This window comes from Plutella xylostella, chromosome 11 (genome assembly GCF_932276165.1).
Source record: "Plutella xylostella chromosome 11, ilPluXylo3.1, whole genome shotgun sequence".
Taxonomy (NCBI): Eukaryota; Metazoa; Arthropoda; class Insecta; order Lepidoptera; family Plutellidae; genus Plutella; species Plutella xylostella.
In genome coordinates, this window is record NC_063991.1 from 5,330,739 (window position 1) to 5,348,254 (window position 17,516).

The following is a 17,516-nucleotide window of genomic DNA, read 5'->3' on the forward strand; positions in this document are numbered from 1 at the left end:
AAGTGTAATCTCACCAAATCCCCCGGCTGCAGACTCAGCTCGTCCACAGTTCTTGCAGAGAACTCGAACACGCAGCGCCAGCGCGGCCCCGCGCCCCCCGCGGCGGGGGCGGCGGGGGCAGGGGCGGGGGCGGGGGTGAAGGCGGTGGTGGTGGGGGCGGGTTCCGTGGCTGTGAAGTAGTAGTGGTGTCATTTAATAAAACATTACTTTGAATTATTTCTGCAACATCTCCAGCTTATCTGTAACAGTGACGCACGCAACATTCATTCATGTCATTTCATTTCAACTTGCTTAAGGCCGCTGTTTTTATGCGTTCACCATAGTCTGTTAGATCATTAACACCACTTTTACATTGTAAGTATGATCTACAATAAAATTCTACGCCCGCGCCATGTCAAATACTACAGAGACTAAGGAAAGTCAACCACTATTCCCTTGTTATAATGTAACAGTGGTGTTAATGATCTAACAGATTATGGTGAAACTAAGCCTAAATCATTAGTCACATGTCAAGCATAACAGCTACACTAAAAATATGGTGTTAACTAATGGTTACCACGTCGGGCGGCGGAGGCAATCTCGGAAGCTGAGGGAATAAGAAACCCTGGGGTAGGTGTTAAGATTTAATTTAGAGTTACAGAGGTCCAGTCCGCCTCTGTGTGACATATATCTACAATTTAGGTACACTACCGAATGATCGAACACGACGGTCGAATGGCGTAGTGGTTAGTGACCCTGACTACTGAGCCGAAGGTCCCGGGTTCTATTCCCGGCTGGGGCAGATATTTGTTTAAAGACAGATATTTGTACTCGGGTCTTGGGTGTTGATATTTATATTTAGTATATCTATCTATCTATGTATTTGTGTAGATATATCAGCTGTCCGACACCCATAACACAGGTTCTGCCAAGCTTGGGGTCGGATGGCCGTGTGTGAGATGTCCCCACATATTTATTTATTTATTTATTTTTACTACCGGCAGATACCGGCGCGTCCTCCACGCCGGCGCTGTCATCTCCCCACGCGTTGGAGGTGCCCCAGTCCGCCTCTGAAAAAAAAACAACATTATTTATACAGGGTGTTTCCAAAAAAGAAGCACTTTTGATTTTTGCAAGAATTTTGCATTGATCTACGTCGATAATGAACCCGCGCAGCGTCAGCTGATGTGTTTAAGAGGGATTAAAAATAATAGATTCAAAACTAGGTTTTCCATAGATCTATTGCGGTCGCGCCATACCCAAACTTCCCATTTTTATATAATTACGTAAAATTAGTTTCATGTTAGAAGGAACACCGTGGAAAACCTGTTCGCCTTTTAAAGTTTCATATCTTTTTGTGTTGACAAAAGGAAAAACATATAAGTAGCTGACTAAGGTCACGATAGATTAAATGTAAAGAATATATTGCTCTAGTAGCATTACCCAGGGAGGGAACCGGGGGACTACATTTGTATAAAGAAGAAAAACTGGTGTTTGGTTCCCTCTTTAAACTAAAATAATCTGCTACGTACCGGCGGGCGCCCAGGCGGGCTCGCGCTCCGAGGCCAGGTACTGCTGGCGGCTCGCCTCGTACTGCTGCCAGATCTCCGCGCATCTGCGGGATAGTCATAGTTGTAGCACTATTAGGGCGGGAAGTTACGCATTACAGGGTTATTTTATTACGACTCCATAATTAGGTTCTGTTTTTATGTGTGTACTGTATAAAGAATATACTTGCCAGAGTGCGGGCCATATACTGGTGCCATATCGACTAGCCTCTGGGGGTGTAATGGTAGGTACATTGTAGTACTAGGGCGGAAAGTGACGGATTATGGGGGTATTTGACACGGAGTTGCTCCATAAACATATTTAGTAGTGACTGCATGAGGAAGGCCGAGGACAGTGATTCCAGAACATAAGAGAATGGATGAGAGCGGCCAGCGGAGAACAGAGAGGTTTATGCAGAGCTGACCGCCAACCTTCAGTAATGGAGAGGCATTTGAAGAAGAAAAGGACAGAGTATTGTAGCGCTTTTCGGGAGAGGTATATGTCCAGCAGTGGAAGATTATGGGCCGATGATGAAGCTCGTTTCATCATCAAATCGTAGTCAAATAACAGATTTTAGAATAGTCTCACGTTTTTATATTTTCAACAAATTCTTGATTTTTCAAACAATGCCACTAATAAAACTCCCCATGTATAATAATTAAAAAAAATAAAAAACCGACTTCAAAAAACCACTAAAAATTATGAAATAATTTAAGGTTTAGACCAATCCTAGGTGACAGTACAAATATACCTAAGCAGGTACTGTTCTTTTTTGATGTTGGTGCGGTGACAAAAGTAATCTGAAGAAATATGGCACCAACTTCAAAAAAGCCTGCTTATTTTATTATTTTTATAAATCAAAAGTAAGATTAAAATGATATATATAAGTCCTACTTGTCAATACGAATCATGCAAGCCTAAACACGAGGTAGTTGCTATATACCGTTGAGGAGTTCCCTTGACTGCCTTCCGTTTCCATCATCAGATCAGCTCAAGGTCACCATCATATTTTTTTTGTTATCAGAACTATATTTACGTTCTAAATTTCATTACAATCGGTTGTTAAGTGCCCAAAATGGAAATTGATACCCCTGTTTTTACCCCTTTACCCACCCTTGGGGGTGGAATAAAATTCTGAAAAAAAATGGGACCACCCCTGAGCTCACCCGAATACATGAAAAAAAGAATTTTCAAAATCGGTCCATAAATGGTTGAGTAATCGGTGAACATACATAAAAAACATACATACAGACGAATTGAGAACCTCCTCCTTTTTTCGAAGTCGGTTAAAAATAGTGAATACGTACTTGTCAGAGAGCGTGCTGACGGTGGTGTTGAGCGTGGCGAGCGTGGCCTCAGAAGCCTCCAGGTCAGCCTTCTTGGTGGCCACTGTGGACTTGGCCGCCTCCACCTGGATTAGTTAACGAAGTTACATAGTTTATTTGGGAAATAGTCAACTTAAAATGCCACGGACATGCACGTTGTGTGAATGCGTGTCCGAACGTGGCTTGTATGTCGTTTGTATAGAAATCATGAATAGTTCAAGACGGAAAAAGCACCTATGTGCGACATATGTACAATTCACGCAACACGCCACGAGGCGACGAGACGTCTTACGATGCTACGTCGCGTCGTAACGTATTTATGTGTCTGTATTTAAGCCCTAAAGGTTATCGCACATAATTATAAGCGTAAGGTAAAGGGATCACCTCGGTCAACCAGTAGAACGCGAGCTGCCGAACGCCTGGTTGACAGAAGAAAAAAGGCGATCCGTTTACGTTACGCTTATATCATATTTTACGTGCTGAGACCCTTAGATTAACATTGAAAAATAGAGTATCACGATGACGCTTGCAAGCCTCTTGTAAACTGACAGATCGTTATGATAATTCAGGGGTTAAAGATTCTTGGTAATTATAGAGCTTTCACTATGTTATTGTATTTTTGACGTTTCTTTATGTCTGGTAAGTAAAGTTGGTTTTCCTTTGCAGTCATCAAATTTGTATGGGATTTCGAATGTCAAAAAACCAATAATATAATGGACAGAGTATAGTGAACTGACCTTCTCTTTCAGTGTCTTCAGGGTGACCTCCATCATGCTCAGCTTGCCATCTTCACCGGCACCCTCCGAAGCTTTAGCCTGAAACATATATTATATTCATTTATCATCAGACTTAACGTGGGACGCCCTCCGGCCTGCGGGAACGTGGACTTTGGGCAGGTTTGTATCCGCATTCGAAAAACTAAATATTATAAGTACCGAAGTATGCTAACACCACACGCTAGTAATAATATTTCAATGGTTACCACACAGGTGTTTTCCTTGCACCCGTAATTAAATGAAATAAGAGTGTTCATCTTCGATTGCCTCCAGTCACTTTCACCCCTAGGGACACAAACTCAACAGCTTTTATTCATCGTATAAATATAAAATTACGTTCATCAGTATTTATTTTACAAACAACTTTTATATCTAGATAAATCTCTTTCATCCCTAGACCAACAAAGCACACCTCACCTTAGCGTCCAAGTCAGCCTTCTCCTTGTTCAGAGCTATATGCTTGAGGCACTAGAAGAAGAAGAATGCTACAAAAAGCTCCTAAAGTAAACTCAATGCTAAAAGCATTTTCCACCAGTCAAACTACAGGAAGTAACAAGAACACAAGTGTGCACCACTCCTTTGTTACTTCCACTCACTGTTCATAGTAGCTTCTTCTACCAGCGATCCGATCATAAGGCTACCAAGCCTTTTCATGGTCCTTCGAGCCGGATCTGGATCCGTCACTGACCACACCACCCTAGTAGAGCCACGTAGCAGGCGCTAGAAATCAGAGACGCATCGTCTCTGAAGGCGCCCCTAGAGTTGCCCGGATCGCCCGGTTGACGCCTTCAGTGACTGGGCGATCCGGGCAAGTCTAGGGCAACAACATCACCACACCTCACCTTAGCGTCCAAGTCAGCCTTCTCCTTGTTCAGGGCTATCTGCTTGGCGTTGAGCTCCTTCACTCGCGCCTTCAGCTGCTGCAGCTCCGACATGGACGCGTCGCGGTCACTCCTGAGAGTAAAGAGAGGGGGATTTATCAGTGAACAGGCCAGAGTTCATGCATTCAGAATTCAGTAAGCTAACTTTTTTTTGAGATTTCTGAATCGGTCTCATAATGAAATGAATTGAACGGTTGCATATTTAAATTTTACATTACTTGAACAAATATGCTGGTATGTATATGTATGATAATGATAGTATTGATTGATAATATTCGACGACTAAGTTTCGCTCCGTCGTAGATGCCATTTGTTTATTGATCGGTGTGTATTTAAATTAAACGCAGTATATGATAAGCAGCACATTGGATGCGATTTTTGGTAGGTCGCATCCACAATCCCTTATTTTCACAACTGCATATTTTATGCGTTCTATGTATACATTATCTTATCCACACAAAGGACGCTATCCATATATTTCCGCATCCACACATTGGATGCGGTCCATACACTCCCGCGTGCACACACTATCTGCAGTATGTTACATAGACTCACCTCATCCCGTCAATAGCACACTTGAGCTTCGTTTACGCAGAAAGCAATCTATAGAATGCCGCTCGCAGATACATGCTGAATGAAGCCTTTAATTTCATAAATTGTTAATATTATTTGTAAGTACACCTAAACGCCCTTTTCTATGTTTAGTTCTTTTCTTACAACGGTTGTCTGGAAGAGATCGCTTTTAGCGATAAGACCGCCATTTGTGCATCTCTGTTATTTGAGTTAGATTTAAGTTTTTTTATGGTGTGCAAATAAAGATTATTGTATTGTATTGTTTACGGTCTATAGGGCGCTGCAAAAGTGGATCTAAATAAAGACTGTAATAATATGTATGCTGTTGGTGTATCTTTAATAATAAATAAATAAATACATACCTCATCCCGTCAATAGCACACTTGAGCTTGGTGAGCGCGGCGCGGGTGTCTCGGATGCGGTCGGCGAGCCCGGCGGCGCGCGCCGCGTCCAGCGCCCCCGACACGGCCGAGGCGCGCGCCCGCAGCGACGTCACTGCGGCTCGCTCTTTGTCGCGGAGGGCTTCAAGCTCGCGGGTTCTGTGGGGGTTTGAGTGAGGTGGTTTGGACGGTGGAAGAGTTGTTTGTAACAATGATAACTTGTTTGAAATTGCTGAAGACATCATAAAAATGCATTCTAAAGAAATGTGTAAATAGGGGGTTCCGCTCATCTGGCATAATCTTTATTGACCAAAACTCATTTCGCATAACTCGTATGGTCTAAACTTTTTTGGCCGAACCATCACTTTGCCAAGACTTATGTGGCATAAGGCTCGTTTCGTCTAAAACTCTTTAGGCACAATCTTTAAACACCTAAGTTTCGTTTGCTCAAATTTATGTTCGTCTATACCTATGTATAATCTTGTTTCTCCTAATGTTATCTTAATAAATAATATAGGTATTGATATCGATTCTGAAGGCGGAAATTTTAAATTTAGAGACGTCAAAACCTTAATTTCTTTGTTTAAAATTCGACTCTATGATTGTTTCCGTAAATGTCATTTTATGCTAGCAATTTTTTTAGTTTGACAGCGTTAAAATTAGAATTTCTGCCTTCAGAATCAACATCATTAAGTATGTAGTAAATGTACAAATTGTGGTATTTTTCTCCTACATCCCGAAAATCACGATATTGTATGATCAAAAAATCGAAAGTTAACGACCAATATAATTATTACAAACCCCATGTGATCGAAACCTAAAAATAGGTGCGACGACGAGCAAAGCGAGGAGGAGCGTGTTAGGTGCACATGTTCATCAAAACCAAAGCGGAGCGCAGCGAAGCGGAGCGGAGCGTTTTCCAAACAGCGAAAACAATACAAGGCACCAGTTCGCGCTATGTAGGGAGACGCTCCGTCAAAGTTAAAGCCAAACGAATATTATTACTTTGTATAAACCTATGCCATAGCATTATTAGGCTATTCAATATTTGGCCATACCATTATTAGGCTAAACAATGTTATGCGAAATAACTTTTTACTAAACGAGATTTATGCCATACGATTTTCGGCGTAACGAGACTTTGACCAAACGTTACTATGCAATACGAGATTAGTCAAAAAAATCTTATGCCAAAAAAGGTAGAACCGTAAATAGGACTAGTTGATGGTTTAACTGAGAGGGAAATTTATTATCCTAGGGATGAAAAGAGCTATTGTCCAACCTGCTTTAAAGTCTATCTTGTTTTCAAAGTTGAAGCAATTAAAATATGCATTGATTTACGCACAGGCTGTACTTAAAACTCCTAAAAGAGTATTAGTTACGGGTCTTTCGACTCGTTATTGCCAGTCAGTATGTACTATTATTTCCTTGTAAGTTTATTATATTACCTCTTCTTCTCCCACTCCAGTTGACATTGTCTCTCCATCTCTTTCCTTGCAGCTTCGCGTTTTTCCTAAACAAAAAAATAGTAGACTGTTACCCAAGGGATGAAATTAACTTATTTAGTGCCCGACGCCTCTTTACAGGTAATTTTTACCTACTTCCAGAGCCTGGGTAATTTAAAAAAAATATGAAATAATAATAATTTTAAAACTCATGACTTAAGTAGTTATATTTTCGTTTGATTTAGGTCACTTATGGGTTAATGAGTTAGAGCATAGCCAAAGGATTAACTTTTGACTTCAAAACATGCAAGAATGACTCTTTTTTAGATTGTTTTAGTAACACTTAGATTTAGATATAGCCTTCTACGGAATTTATCACCAACATATCAACACCAATATACCTCAAACAAGGCAAACCCACCGTAAACCCCCACACAAAAAGCCCCCACTCACCTGTTCCTCTTTCTGTTTCCTCATAGCTTCTTCTTGCTCCTTCTTCTGAGCTTCCAGTCGTTGCTTCTCTTTCTTTTCCAGCTCTTCTCGCTCTTTCCTCTCTCGCTCCGCCTTGGGACAAAGCACGGGGTGTGACAAGGACAACAACAGTAAGCGAATGAAGTATGCTAACTATGGGTATCAAGTTGTAAGTACTCATTTATTGTTCATTGAATGTACTTGATGGCAATAAAATATTTGATTTGATTTGAAATAGTAATTTAAGTCCTACTTACGATGTAAAAGAAAGAAGTTAACGGGGACGAATAAAATCGTTATTCTGTTAAACTATCGGTAAAATTGCACAAATAAACTTTAGTCAAAAGACTTTATATCTGTATAGAGAATTTGTCCGGAATTTCCAAGAGTCGTAAAACAAAAGTTGTTTAAAATGACGAGTGTGAGCGCCCTTTTAGCATACCACAGAACTCTTTGGATTCACTGTAGAATAATATTAAGATATTGATAGTTACCTCAGCTTCCTAAAATGATGGCAATGAAACATAACACACATTTAGAACAATGAAAAACACACACACAAATACAAAAATAGGACATACAGTTTGGGCACAGAGTAAAGCACAAAGTCTTGCTAAGCATCACACCGACAGCGCTTTCGAAGCTACGGCTTCCCATGAAATCCTCCACGTATTAAATATGCTTCAGCCACAATTTGTAATAAAAACCGCTAAAGTTATAAAGTTTTTTTTCGTTGTTTCTTTCTACATTGTTTAAAACTTTAAACATTGTTTAAAATGAAATTTTGCAGATTTGGTAAGCTTTTGAAAAAGTTTTAAGTTTTTAAGTTGTGGTAAGGCCCTTTATGTTTAAAGCCATCTTTTTTTAACTTCTCCTCTCCCAGCGCTATGGCCAGCGCTTGCGTGGCGCCGCAGCCCGGGCTGGCCGCCACCATGTCCTCCCGCCGCCGCTCCCCCCCCCCCCGCGCCGCGCCCCTGCACCAGCGAGCTCCCTCCAGGAACACAAGCCTGACCTAGCCCTGATTAAGACGTGACAAAAGTTCTCTGTTGCGCTCGCTCTTGAGGCAGCGCGATGTGAGTGAGCGCGATGCAAAACTTTTGTCTCGTCTTAAATGCGCGCCGTGCTAGCCCTTCTGATCGTATTCCAGCAGCAGCTATAAACGCGAAGCTAAATTGATAAATATGCATCGTTGCGCGTTTGTTGGGCGTTCATTGGGCGTTCGTTGGGGCGGTCTGTACGCAGCGTTAGACGCCGGTTTTTACTTACTTTTTTCTGGAAAACCGGCGCTTTTTAGACATTTTTTTTTATAAAAAAAAATTTTTTGTACTTTTTTTTCACCTTTTCCTTAAGTAGCGCGTCAGACAGCGCGCTGCGGCGGCGCTCCAGCTCGGCCTGGCCGCGCGCCATGTTCTCGCGCCGCCGCTCCTCGTACGAGCCCGCGCTGTGCTGGCTGGAGGTCGAGTCACGTCTAGAAGGGGAGAGAGGGGAGGGGGGAGGTTAAAAAATATATTGTAAAAGTGCCATAATTCAGTTTTTACCAGGGTCATTTGTTTACTCGTGAGCAGTACCTCTAGTAGGTACAGGTTTGTTAGATTTTTCTTTCATACAAAGTGGCGCCTCTAGCGAAACTATAATGGAACTTTTGACATAATAATAATAATATATATAATGTATTCAGATGACAGAATTAAAGCGAATCTTTTTTGTTTTCGTAAATTGCAAAACCCGTACTAAAGGCTCTGGTCTATCAGCCAGTGTGCGGCTCCATTCCACATGTCCAAGATTATGCTTAAATATTTCTAGGACAACAAGATATAACGCCTTTGGATGGCCAGAGAACTCACCGGCACTTAATCCCATTGAAAATAAGTGGGCCATCGTGAAAGTTAAACTTCGGAAAACGGATTGCACAAGAAAAACTAAAATGATTGAGGCTGTAATCCATACAAGTTTTTTAGACCAGTAAATATCAGAAAACTGTTAAAATCATGTCTATTCTATGCCAAAACGTGTTAAAGAAGTTATAAAAGCCAGGGAGGACACATTTTCTATTAAAATAACTTAAATTGTATTAATATATATCTGTTTTTTTTAATTTTAGAACTAATAAATGTATTTTTTTCAAATTTTCACTCGTGTTCACATTAATTTGCACAATACTGTAAATAAGTCCCTTTCAGCCCTAGGGTAACAATATAATTATTGTGTGATATTAGATTTTAAATTTTTAAATGAACAAAAATGAATAAAATCTGCCCTTAGAATAAGTTTCTAAAAATAATAACACTTTATGTATGTTATGTTAACTGCTGGTTTTCCTTATTTAATAAATAACTAATACACAAATAACTCACCTGAAGGTAGGCGGCACCAGCTCCGCCGGCAGCTTGGCGGGCACGGGCTCGCCCTGCGTCGCCTTCTCGCACAGGTACATGGCCAGCACGAACTCCTCGCAACCTGGGGGTAAAGGACTTTAGTTAGGTTACTGGTTCAGGGTTGGAATCCTGGGGTAGGACTGGTTGTGAGGTGCTTATTTCCAACTAAGGAGCTTTTAATACGATGGGTACTGGCACGAGGGCAGATTCTTAATGGTTTTAGGAGACATACACTGCTGCGGAATTGTGGGAGTGCCCAGATCTGCGCGAGCTGCGCCTGCGCAGAAAATCTGCTAATAGCAACCTTGAATGAACAGTCACAGTTGGAAGAAACTTAAGAAAGACGATTAAAGAATGAAAGAATTGTAACTGAATGAACGAATTTTAGCACTTTTATGAAACTAGCCATTATAGTGTCTAAATATGTCCCGCAACGAGCGATTAACGTAAAAAAACACTGAAGAACGAACGGGTAACTGTGTAAATTAAGGAAATAACGCTGAATTACTAAACTCACCGCGATTTTAATAAGCAGCAACGTCTCCATCTGTCAAAGCCCGAATGAATTACTTCACTCACCAAGCTTCCCATCGGCATCCAGGTCAGCTAGAGCCCAGATCTGCGCGAGCTGCGCCTGCGGCAGCCGCGACTGCAGCATGAGCCGGAAAGAGTGATAAACGCAAAAAAACTACAAAAAACATTCAATAATGAACGAATAACATTGTGAATAAACGAATAACTGTGTGAATGAACGAATAATGGATCCAATATTTCACTCACTGCGATTTCTATAAGCAGCATCGTCTCCATCTATCCAAGTAGCCGTGAGATAGCGACTGAAGGAATGAATGACCGAAAAAAGCTGCATTACTCAACTCACCGCGATTTTTAAACAGCAACGTCTCTATCTGCCTTCTGGGTTTATCCTTCACTCACCAAGCTTCCCATCAGCATCCAAATCAGCTAGAGCCCAGATCTGCGCGAGCTGCGCCTGCGGCAGCCGCGACTGCAGCATGAGCGCCCGCGCCTGCGCGCCCCACACCGCGCCCGACTTGGAGCCCCCACCGCGGCTGATATACTTACCTAGCTCTACTCATGAAGTGTCATATGTGATTATACGTATTTTGCGTGACTTTTGAGGCACTGTGTCCCGAAATGAGCGATTAACTCGAAAAAACTACAAAAACCATTGAAGAATAAATGCATTACAGTGTGAATGAACGAATGACTGTGTGAATGAACGAATGACGGTGTGAATGAACGAATAACTGTGTGAATGAATGAAAGACAGCTCCAATACTTCACTCACCGCGATTTTAATAGGCAGCAACGTCTCCATCTGTCAAAGACTGAATGAATGACAGTTACACTTCACTCACCAAGCTTCCCATCAGCGTCCAGGTCAGCCAGCGCCCAGATCTGCGCGAGCTGCGCCTGCGGCAGCCGCGACTGCAGCATGAGCGCCCCCCCCCCCCCGCCCCGCACCGCGCCCGACTTGGAGCCCCCACCGCGGCCGATATACATACCTAGCTCTTCTCATAAAGTAGCTTGTCATATGTGATTATATGGATTTTGCGTGACTTTTGATGCACTGTGACCCGAAATGAGCGATTAACTCAAAAAAACTACAAAAACCATTGAAGAATGAATGAATGAACGAATGACTGTGTGAATGAACGAATAACTGTGTGAATGAAGGAAATAACGCTGAATTACTAAACTCACCGCGAATTCCATAAGTAGCAAGGTATCCATCTATAAAAGCAGCCGCAAACTCGCGTCTGAATGGATGAATGAACGAAAGCTTCACTCACCAAGCTTCCCGTCAGCATCCAGGTCAGCCAGAGCCCAGATCTGCGCGAGCTGCGCCTGCGGCAGCCGCGACTGCAGCATGAGCGCCCGCGCCTGCGCGCCCCACACCGCGCCAGACTTGTTGCGGTCTGTGGCGTTGAAGAGTTGCGTGTATCTGGATGGGAGGGACATTGATAAAGTTTACACCGCATACATAGTGTCTTATAATGATGCGCGAATTAGACGGTATCGATTGTGGGTGATATATGACCAATTACCTAAGGCTGTTTTCTAGTTAGAGATTGACCGAATGGGAATGAAGATAAGGTATTTTATTTAAGTGAGGATGCGCCCCACACCGCGCCCGACTCGCTGCGGTCCGTCGCGTTGAACAGCTGAGTGTATCTGGATGACAGGGACACAGAGATAAACAACACTGATAAAGTTTCCACCATATACATAGTTCGTAGTGCCCTCGCCCACGGCGCTTTTTGTAGCGATGCTGTCGCGCGTTCGCATTGATTCAGTCGCAATACCGTCGCGCTTCTGTCGCTATGCAAACGTGATCAAGGCAATCCCTAAATTGTTTTCCCGATGTCGTCCGACACGGTCGCGCGTTGGCATGGCATCGCTTCTATAGCGCGTTGCAAATGCGAATAACAGCGTGTAATCTGCGAAACGCGTGACAGCATCGCTACAAAAAGTCGCCGTGGGCGAGGGTTCTTACAATCATTCGCGAATTAGACGGTATGCTCGATTGCCTAGGGCTGTTTTCTAGTTAGAGATTGAACGAAAACGCTGAATGAGAATGAAGATAAGGTATTTTATTTCAAGTGAGGATGCGCCCCACACCGCGCCCGACTTGGAGCGGTCCGTCGCGTTGAACAACTGCGTGTATGATGAAGATGACAGGTTAATAATTAAACATTATTATGTAATCGGCAAACGGCGTGTCGGTCGCCCCCCAACCTGTTGGTCTGATGATCTGCGGAAGGTAGCGGGAAGCCGCTGGATGCAGATGGCGGGTGACCGTTTGGGGTGGCGATCGTTAGGAGAGGCCTATGTCCAACAGTGGACTATAGAAGGCTGAGAGAGAGAGATATGTAATCGTCATCCATAAAGTTTTTTTAAAATCTGAGTTCTTTGAAAAGTTTTTATTTATTATTACACAATGATGGTTCAATTTTGTAGGCTCATAAGATCGTAGTAAATTCTATCAGTAGATTAAGAAGGCATTCAGTTAAAATTCATCATCATTCATCGCATTTTAGATGCAAGAAAGCAATTTTGCCCGGGCATGAAAATATCAATTTTCATGCCTCTTTTCAAGAAAAACACACTTTCAGAGCATGAGTGATATAAGATATAAAAATACACGCGATCAACAAAGTTTAATAGTAAAAGGGAGTTTTTGGAGCGGTGGTAGCTCAGTCGGGTAAGCGCCCGCTTCTCACGCACGAGATGCGGGTTCAAATACGGTGCTGACATGTACCAATGAGTTCTCAAAGAATAGAATAGAATAGGGACGAAATGAACTATTTTCATCTCGCTTTTCATTCAGAGTAAATAAAAAAAACGATTGTGTTCATGTGATATAAACCCTTTTTTAACCGACTTAAAAAAAAGGAGGAGGTTCTCAATTAGTCGGGATCTTTTTTTTTATTTTTTATGTATGTTCACCGATTACTCTGCCGTTTATGGACCGATTTTGAAAATTCTTTTTTTGATGTATTGGGTTGAGCTCCTAGATGGTCCCATTTTTATTTCAGAATTTTGTTTCACCCCCAAGGGTGGGTAAAGGGGTAAAAACAGGGTATGAATTTCCATGTTGGGCACCTATTCACCGATTCTAATGAAATTTAGAACGTAAATATAGTTCTTATAATTAAAAAATATGATGGTGACCTTGACCTGATCTGATGATGGAAACGGAAGGCAGTCAAGGGAACTCCTCAACGGTATATAGCAACTACCTCGTGCTTAGGCAAGAATGATTCGAATTGACTAGTAGGACGTAATGGTATCATTTGCATCTTACTTTTAAGTGACAATTTATAATTGCAAATAAACTAAAAACAATAAAATATAAAATAATTAAAAAAAATAAAAAACCGACTTAAAAAATTACTAAAAAGTAAGAAATAATTAATAATAGCAGGAACTGTTCTTTTTTGAAGTTGGTGCCATATTTCTTCAGATTCCTTTGTCACCGCACCAACATAAAAAAAAACAGTTCCTGCTATTATTAATTATTTCTTACTTGTTAGTAATTTTTGAAGTCGGTTTTTTATTTTTTTTAATTATTTATAATAAAGTAATGTCCTCACTTGAGTTTCTGTGGCTGCGGGATGGCCCAGTCGAGCGGCGGCGTCAGCACGCCCAGCGGGGACTCCGCGGCCGGGCTCGTCACCGCTGCAATGTAATATAGCTCTTAGAGATAATAACTACAAGGTTCATATGAATCGCAAAATGGTCACTGGTTGGTCAATGGTTTTTTTTACAGTCTTGTTAATAAGACGTGCCCGTGGTACAAGACTATTTATGGCACAGTCAAGTTGTCTGAATTTTAATGAAGTAGAAGAAATTACGACTGTCTTACATTAGAATGAAATTATTTGCATGTAGAAAACTAAAACTTATACTAAGTATACAGTACAAGTAAGTAGAGATTTCTTTTAAACCAAATAGAAAATAATGTAAATTTTACTCACCAGATTCACTCTTCAGCGGCACAATCGGCGTTGACGTGACTGGCTGTCCCAATCCGACCAGCGGCTCCCCCGGGGGCGAGGCCAGCCCAGACCCAGACATAGCCAGGGCTGGTTGAACCATAGGGACAGGCTGGACCATAGCAGGCTGGACTAGCGGGGCTGGTTGGACCATGGGGGCTGGTTGAACCATTGACGGTTGGACTAGCGGGGTTGATTGGGCCATAGTTGGTTGGACCATCTGGGTCGGTTGGACCATAGGGGCAACCGGGACCATTGGGGCGGCTGGCACTAGCGGCTTAGGTGGCGATGGGAGAAGGGGCAATACAGGCACAGCATTCGGAGCTGGTGGGATTAAAGGCTTGGATTGAGGAGATATCGGCTGAGATGGTATTAACGGTTGAGCTGCTGGAATCAACGGCTGGGTATTGCCAATCAGAGGCTGGGCACCACCCATCAAAGGTTGGGCTGCGCCAATCAGAGGCTGCGACGCCGGCGGCCCGCCAATCAACGGCTGCACAGGTTTAACCCCAGAAATGAGATCTGGCACCTGATTGGTCGGTACCAACGGTTGCTGAGGAGCCATTGGCTGCATGCCAGATATTAAAGTTTGATTGGTAGGCATCATTGGGGGGTTGTTAAAGTCGCCCAGTAGAGATTGGGCAGTGGGTTTAGGCGGCGAGACGGGGGCTATGTTGGAGACTAGAGGCTGGGCCGGCATGGTGGGCGGCTGGGCGGGCATGGGCGGGATGGGTGGCTTGGCCGGCTGGGCGGCCGGGAATGAGGGCGTCGACGGCTTTGAAGCTGAAATGTAAGGGTTATGGTTAGTTGTTTATACTTTAACTGTGCGAAAGTGATGATGTAAGTACAGTTCGGTGCAAACGACTTGGTATAGTTCTGAACTTGGCTGCGATTAAACTTTTGTGCTTTTTTAACTAACCAACTGTCAATCTTTGAAAGAATGAATAATAGGCGGTTTGTTAGTGTGACAAGGTACAAAAGTGTACAAGGTACACTACCAACTTCTGAACCGAACTATACAGTATCTACATACGTAGGTGGAAGTAATGCTAATAGCATTTTCTGCCAGTCAACCTGCAAATTGTACGTACCGGCAGCGAGGGAGGAGAGCAGCGACGGCGGCAGCACTTTGGGTATTTCGATGCCATGAAGTTTCAGGTTAATTATCTGTGGAAAGGGAATTTTAGGTTAAATAGATAAATACTAAAAAATTACTTTTTCTTCAGTGCTAGAATTGTGAGCTGTGAGCTTAACACACACACACACTCACGCCTTGGACTATTGTACTCCCTTGCGGGGAAGGTAGAGGTGCATTGAACTGCATTGCTGCACCCACTTTTCGCCAGAGTGTTATGTTAGTCCCAATGTAATAGGGGGCGGGCCTAATGCGATTGCCATTTTACGGGCACATCCAAGACCCGAGAACAAATATCTGTGTTTAAACAAATATCTGCCCCAGCTGGGAATCGAACCCGGGACCTTCGGCTCAGTAGTCAGGGTCACTGACCACTACGCCTTTGAGCTTAAATTCGAACATAACCTTAATCTTCAATAGCAACTATGATTTATTTATACTATGTAGTGTAAGTGATTCTTTCGCATCTACAAAGCTCTTTAGAATTCCTGTAAAAGCTCTGACAAGCAGTTTCATTGAAGTAGTGTATTGTACCTTGCAAGCGATGGAGAACTCGCGCAGGTCCAGCTTCCCGTCCGCGTTGGTGTCCGCCAGGAACCAGATCTGACCCAGCACCGGCGGCGGCAGGCGCGACTGTGAAGTAATTAAGTGTTGAAGATTTGTACTAAATTAGAGCATTTGTTTGAAACTTCTCTAAGTCACATCTTTGTGACAAAAACTATGTAAACATGTCTAGCAATTTTAAGTTTTGCCTTAAAAAAAAACTGTTTCATTTACAATTCTTATCTACTAAGGACAACATCAAACACAAGATAGGCTCATGGAAGGGCCAGACTGGAAATGTTCAATCTACCCACAGCTTTATGGCAATAATCCCACCCTTGCCTGCTTTAACTGTGTTTTCACTATTTATTCTGTGTTTTTATACTTCAAAGTGTTCATAAATAAATAAGATTATTTACCTGTAGCATGAACCGCTTGGCCTGCTCTCCGGTGAGCATCCCTCCGGCCGGGCCGAGGTTGTGGAAGTGCTCCGCGAACTTCACATGCTCGTGCGGCTGCACCACCCACGGGTCTGACATCCTGCGGGAGTGGTGAGGGGGTTTAGTGTTAGTATTCATTACGATGTAGTGAGTTGTAGCTGTTGTTTTAAAAACTGGTATGGTGGAATAAACCGTAATTAATCTGTAGCAAGAAACAGTTAGTTTGGCCAATACAATGGGCCCATTATGCGTACCACCACATGTACTTCATACATCACTGATTTTTGTGAGCAAACATAGTGTGTGCTTTATTTTATATTATCATTCTCTTATGAGTACCAAAAACATGCACATAAAATCTTTGCACTATTATTCATGATGTATAAATCTATTTATACATAGATATTTACTAAGGGTATTTACAGTTTTCTCATTTATGCTTCTTATATTAATGTATTTTTCTTTTTAGCATGTCACCATGCCCATGGTAAAGAAAGGATTAGCTAGTCAGAGAAGTTGGCAATATAACTCATTGAACTAAATGTGGCATTGTAATTACTAACCCAATGAAACCATTTGCCATTTAAATCTTTGTGGGTACGGATAATAAAAGAAAGAAGAGTCCATTTTCACTACAAATAATATAAACATGAAGGAAAAGTAGACATAGAATATTCCAATTTGAAATGCAATAAAAACAAATATAGGGTTTAGGATTATAAAGCAATTATCATCAATAGAAATCAATGGCCTAATTACAATCGCACATTTATGGCTTTTCATGGGCTAAAATTTCTGTAAATTTATAAATACAGAGCCTTATAAGCTAGAAAGTTTCTACCTACCGAATAGTGAGAAATGTAAGGATTATGTGCGGCCGTTTGAAATGCAAACTTACTTGATTCAAAGCTGGAACACGAAACAATGTTGTGTAATATAATTTTTCACGATAAATCGTTTTAATCCCAGTCAAATAGCGAAATTTCAGGGAACTTTTGTATTGATCGGCCCCTGCCCAATGTCAGATAGTTGAAATGTCAAATTTCAAACACAGATAAACTATTTAGTGTGCACAGAGTATTTTTTACGTTGTGCTTAGAATAATAATGCCTTCAAATAAGCCGT

General features: G+C 42.1%; 1 protein-coding gene across 1 annotated transcript in view; it reads right to left on the reverse strand.

The window, feature by feature from the left end:
• Positions 1-17,427, reverse strand: part of LOC105384630 (intersectin-2) — a 31,077-nt gene extending 13,650 nt beyond the window's left edge. Inside the window, exons 1-19 of the mRNA XM_048623875.1 lie at positions 17,290-17,427; positions 16,371-16,491; positions 15,943-16,041; positions 15,365-15,440; positions 14,256-15,056; positions 13,872-13,956; positions 11,568-11,719; positions 9,733-9,835; positions 8,717-8,846; positions 7,873-7,881; positions 7,361-7,471; positions 6,911-6,975; positions 5,445-5,621; positions 4,471-4,582; positions 3,590-3,667; positions 2,835-2,938; positions 1,512-1,594; positions 978-1,049; positions 15-169 (exon numbers count right to left, since the gene is read on the reverse strand). Of these exons, the coding sequence (XP_048479832.1) occupies positions 15-169; positions 978-1,049; positions 1,512-1,594; positions 2,835-2,938; positions 3,590-3,667; positions 4,471-4,582; positions 5,445-5,621; positions 6,911-6,975; positions 7,361-7,471; positions 7,873-7,881; positions 8,717-8,846; positions 9,733-9,835; positions 11,568-11,719; positions 13,872-13,956; positions 14,256-15,056; positions 15,365-15,440; positions 15,943-16,041; positions 16,371-16,490 (2,532 nt within the window). The 5' untranslated portion in view covers position 16,491; positions 17,290-17,427. The remainder of the gene's footprint in view (positions 1-14; positions 170-977; positions 1,050-1,511; positions 1,595-2,834; positions 2,939-3,589; positions 3,668-4,470; positions 4,583-5,444; positions 5,622-6,910; positions 6,976-7,360; positions 7,472-7,872; positions 7,882-8,716; positions 8,847-9,732; positions 9,836-11,567; positions 11,720-13,871; positions 13,957-14,255; positions 15,057-15,364; positions 15,441-15,942; positions 16,042-16,370; positions 16,492-17,289) is intronic.
• Positions 17,428-17,516: the final 89 nt, after the last annotated feature.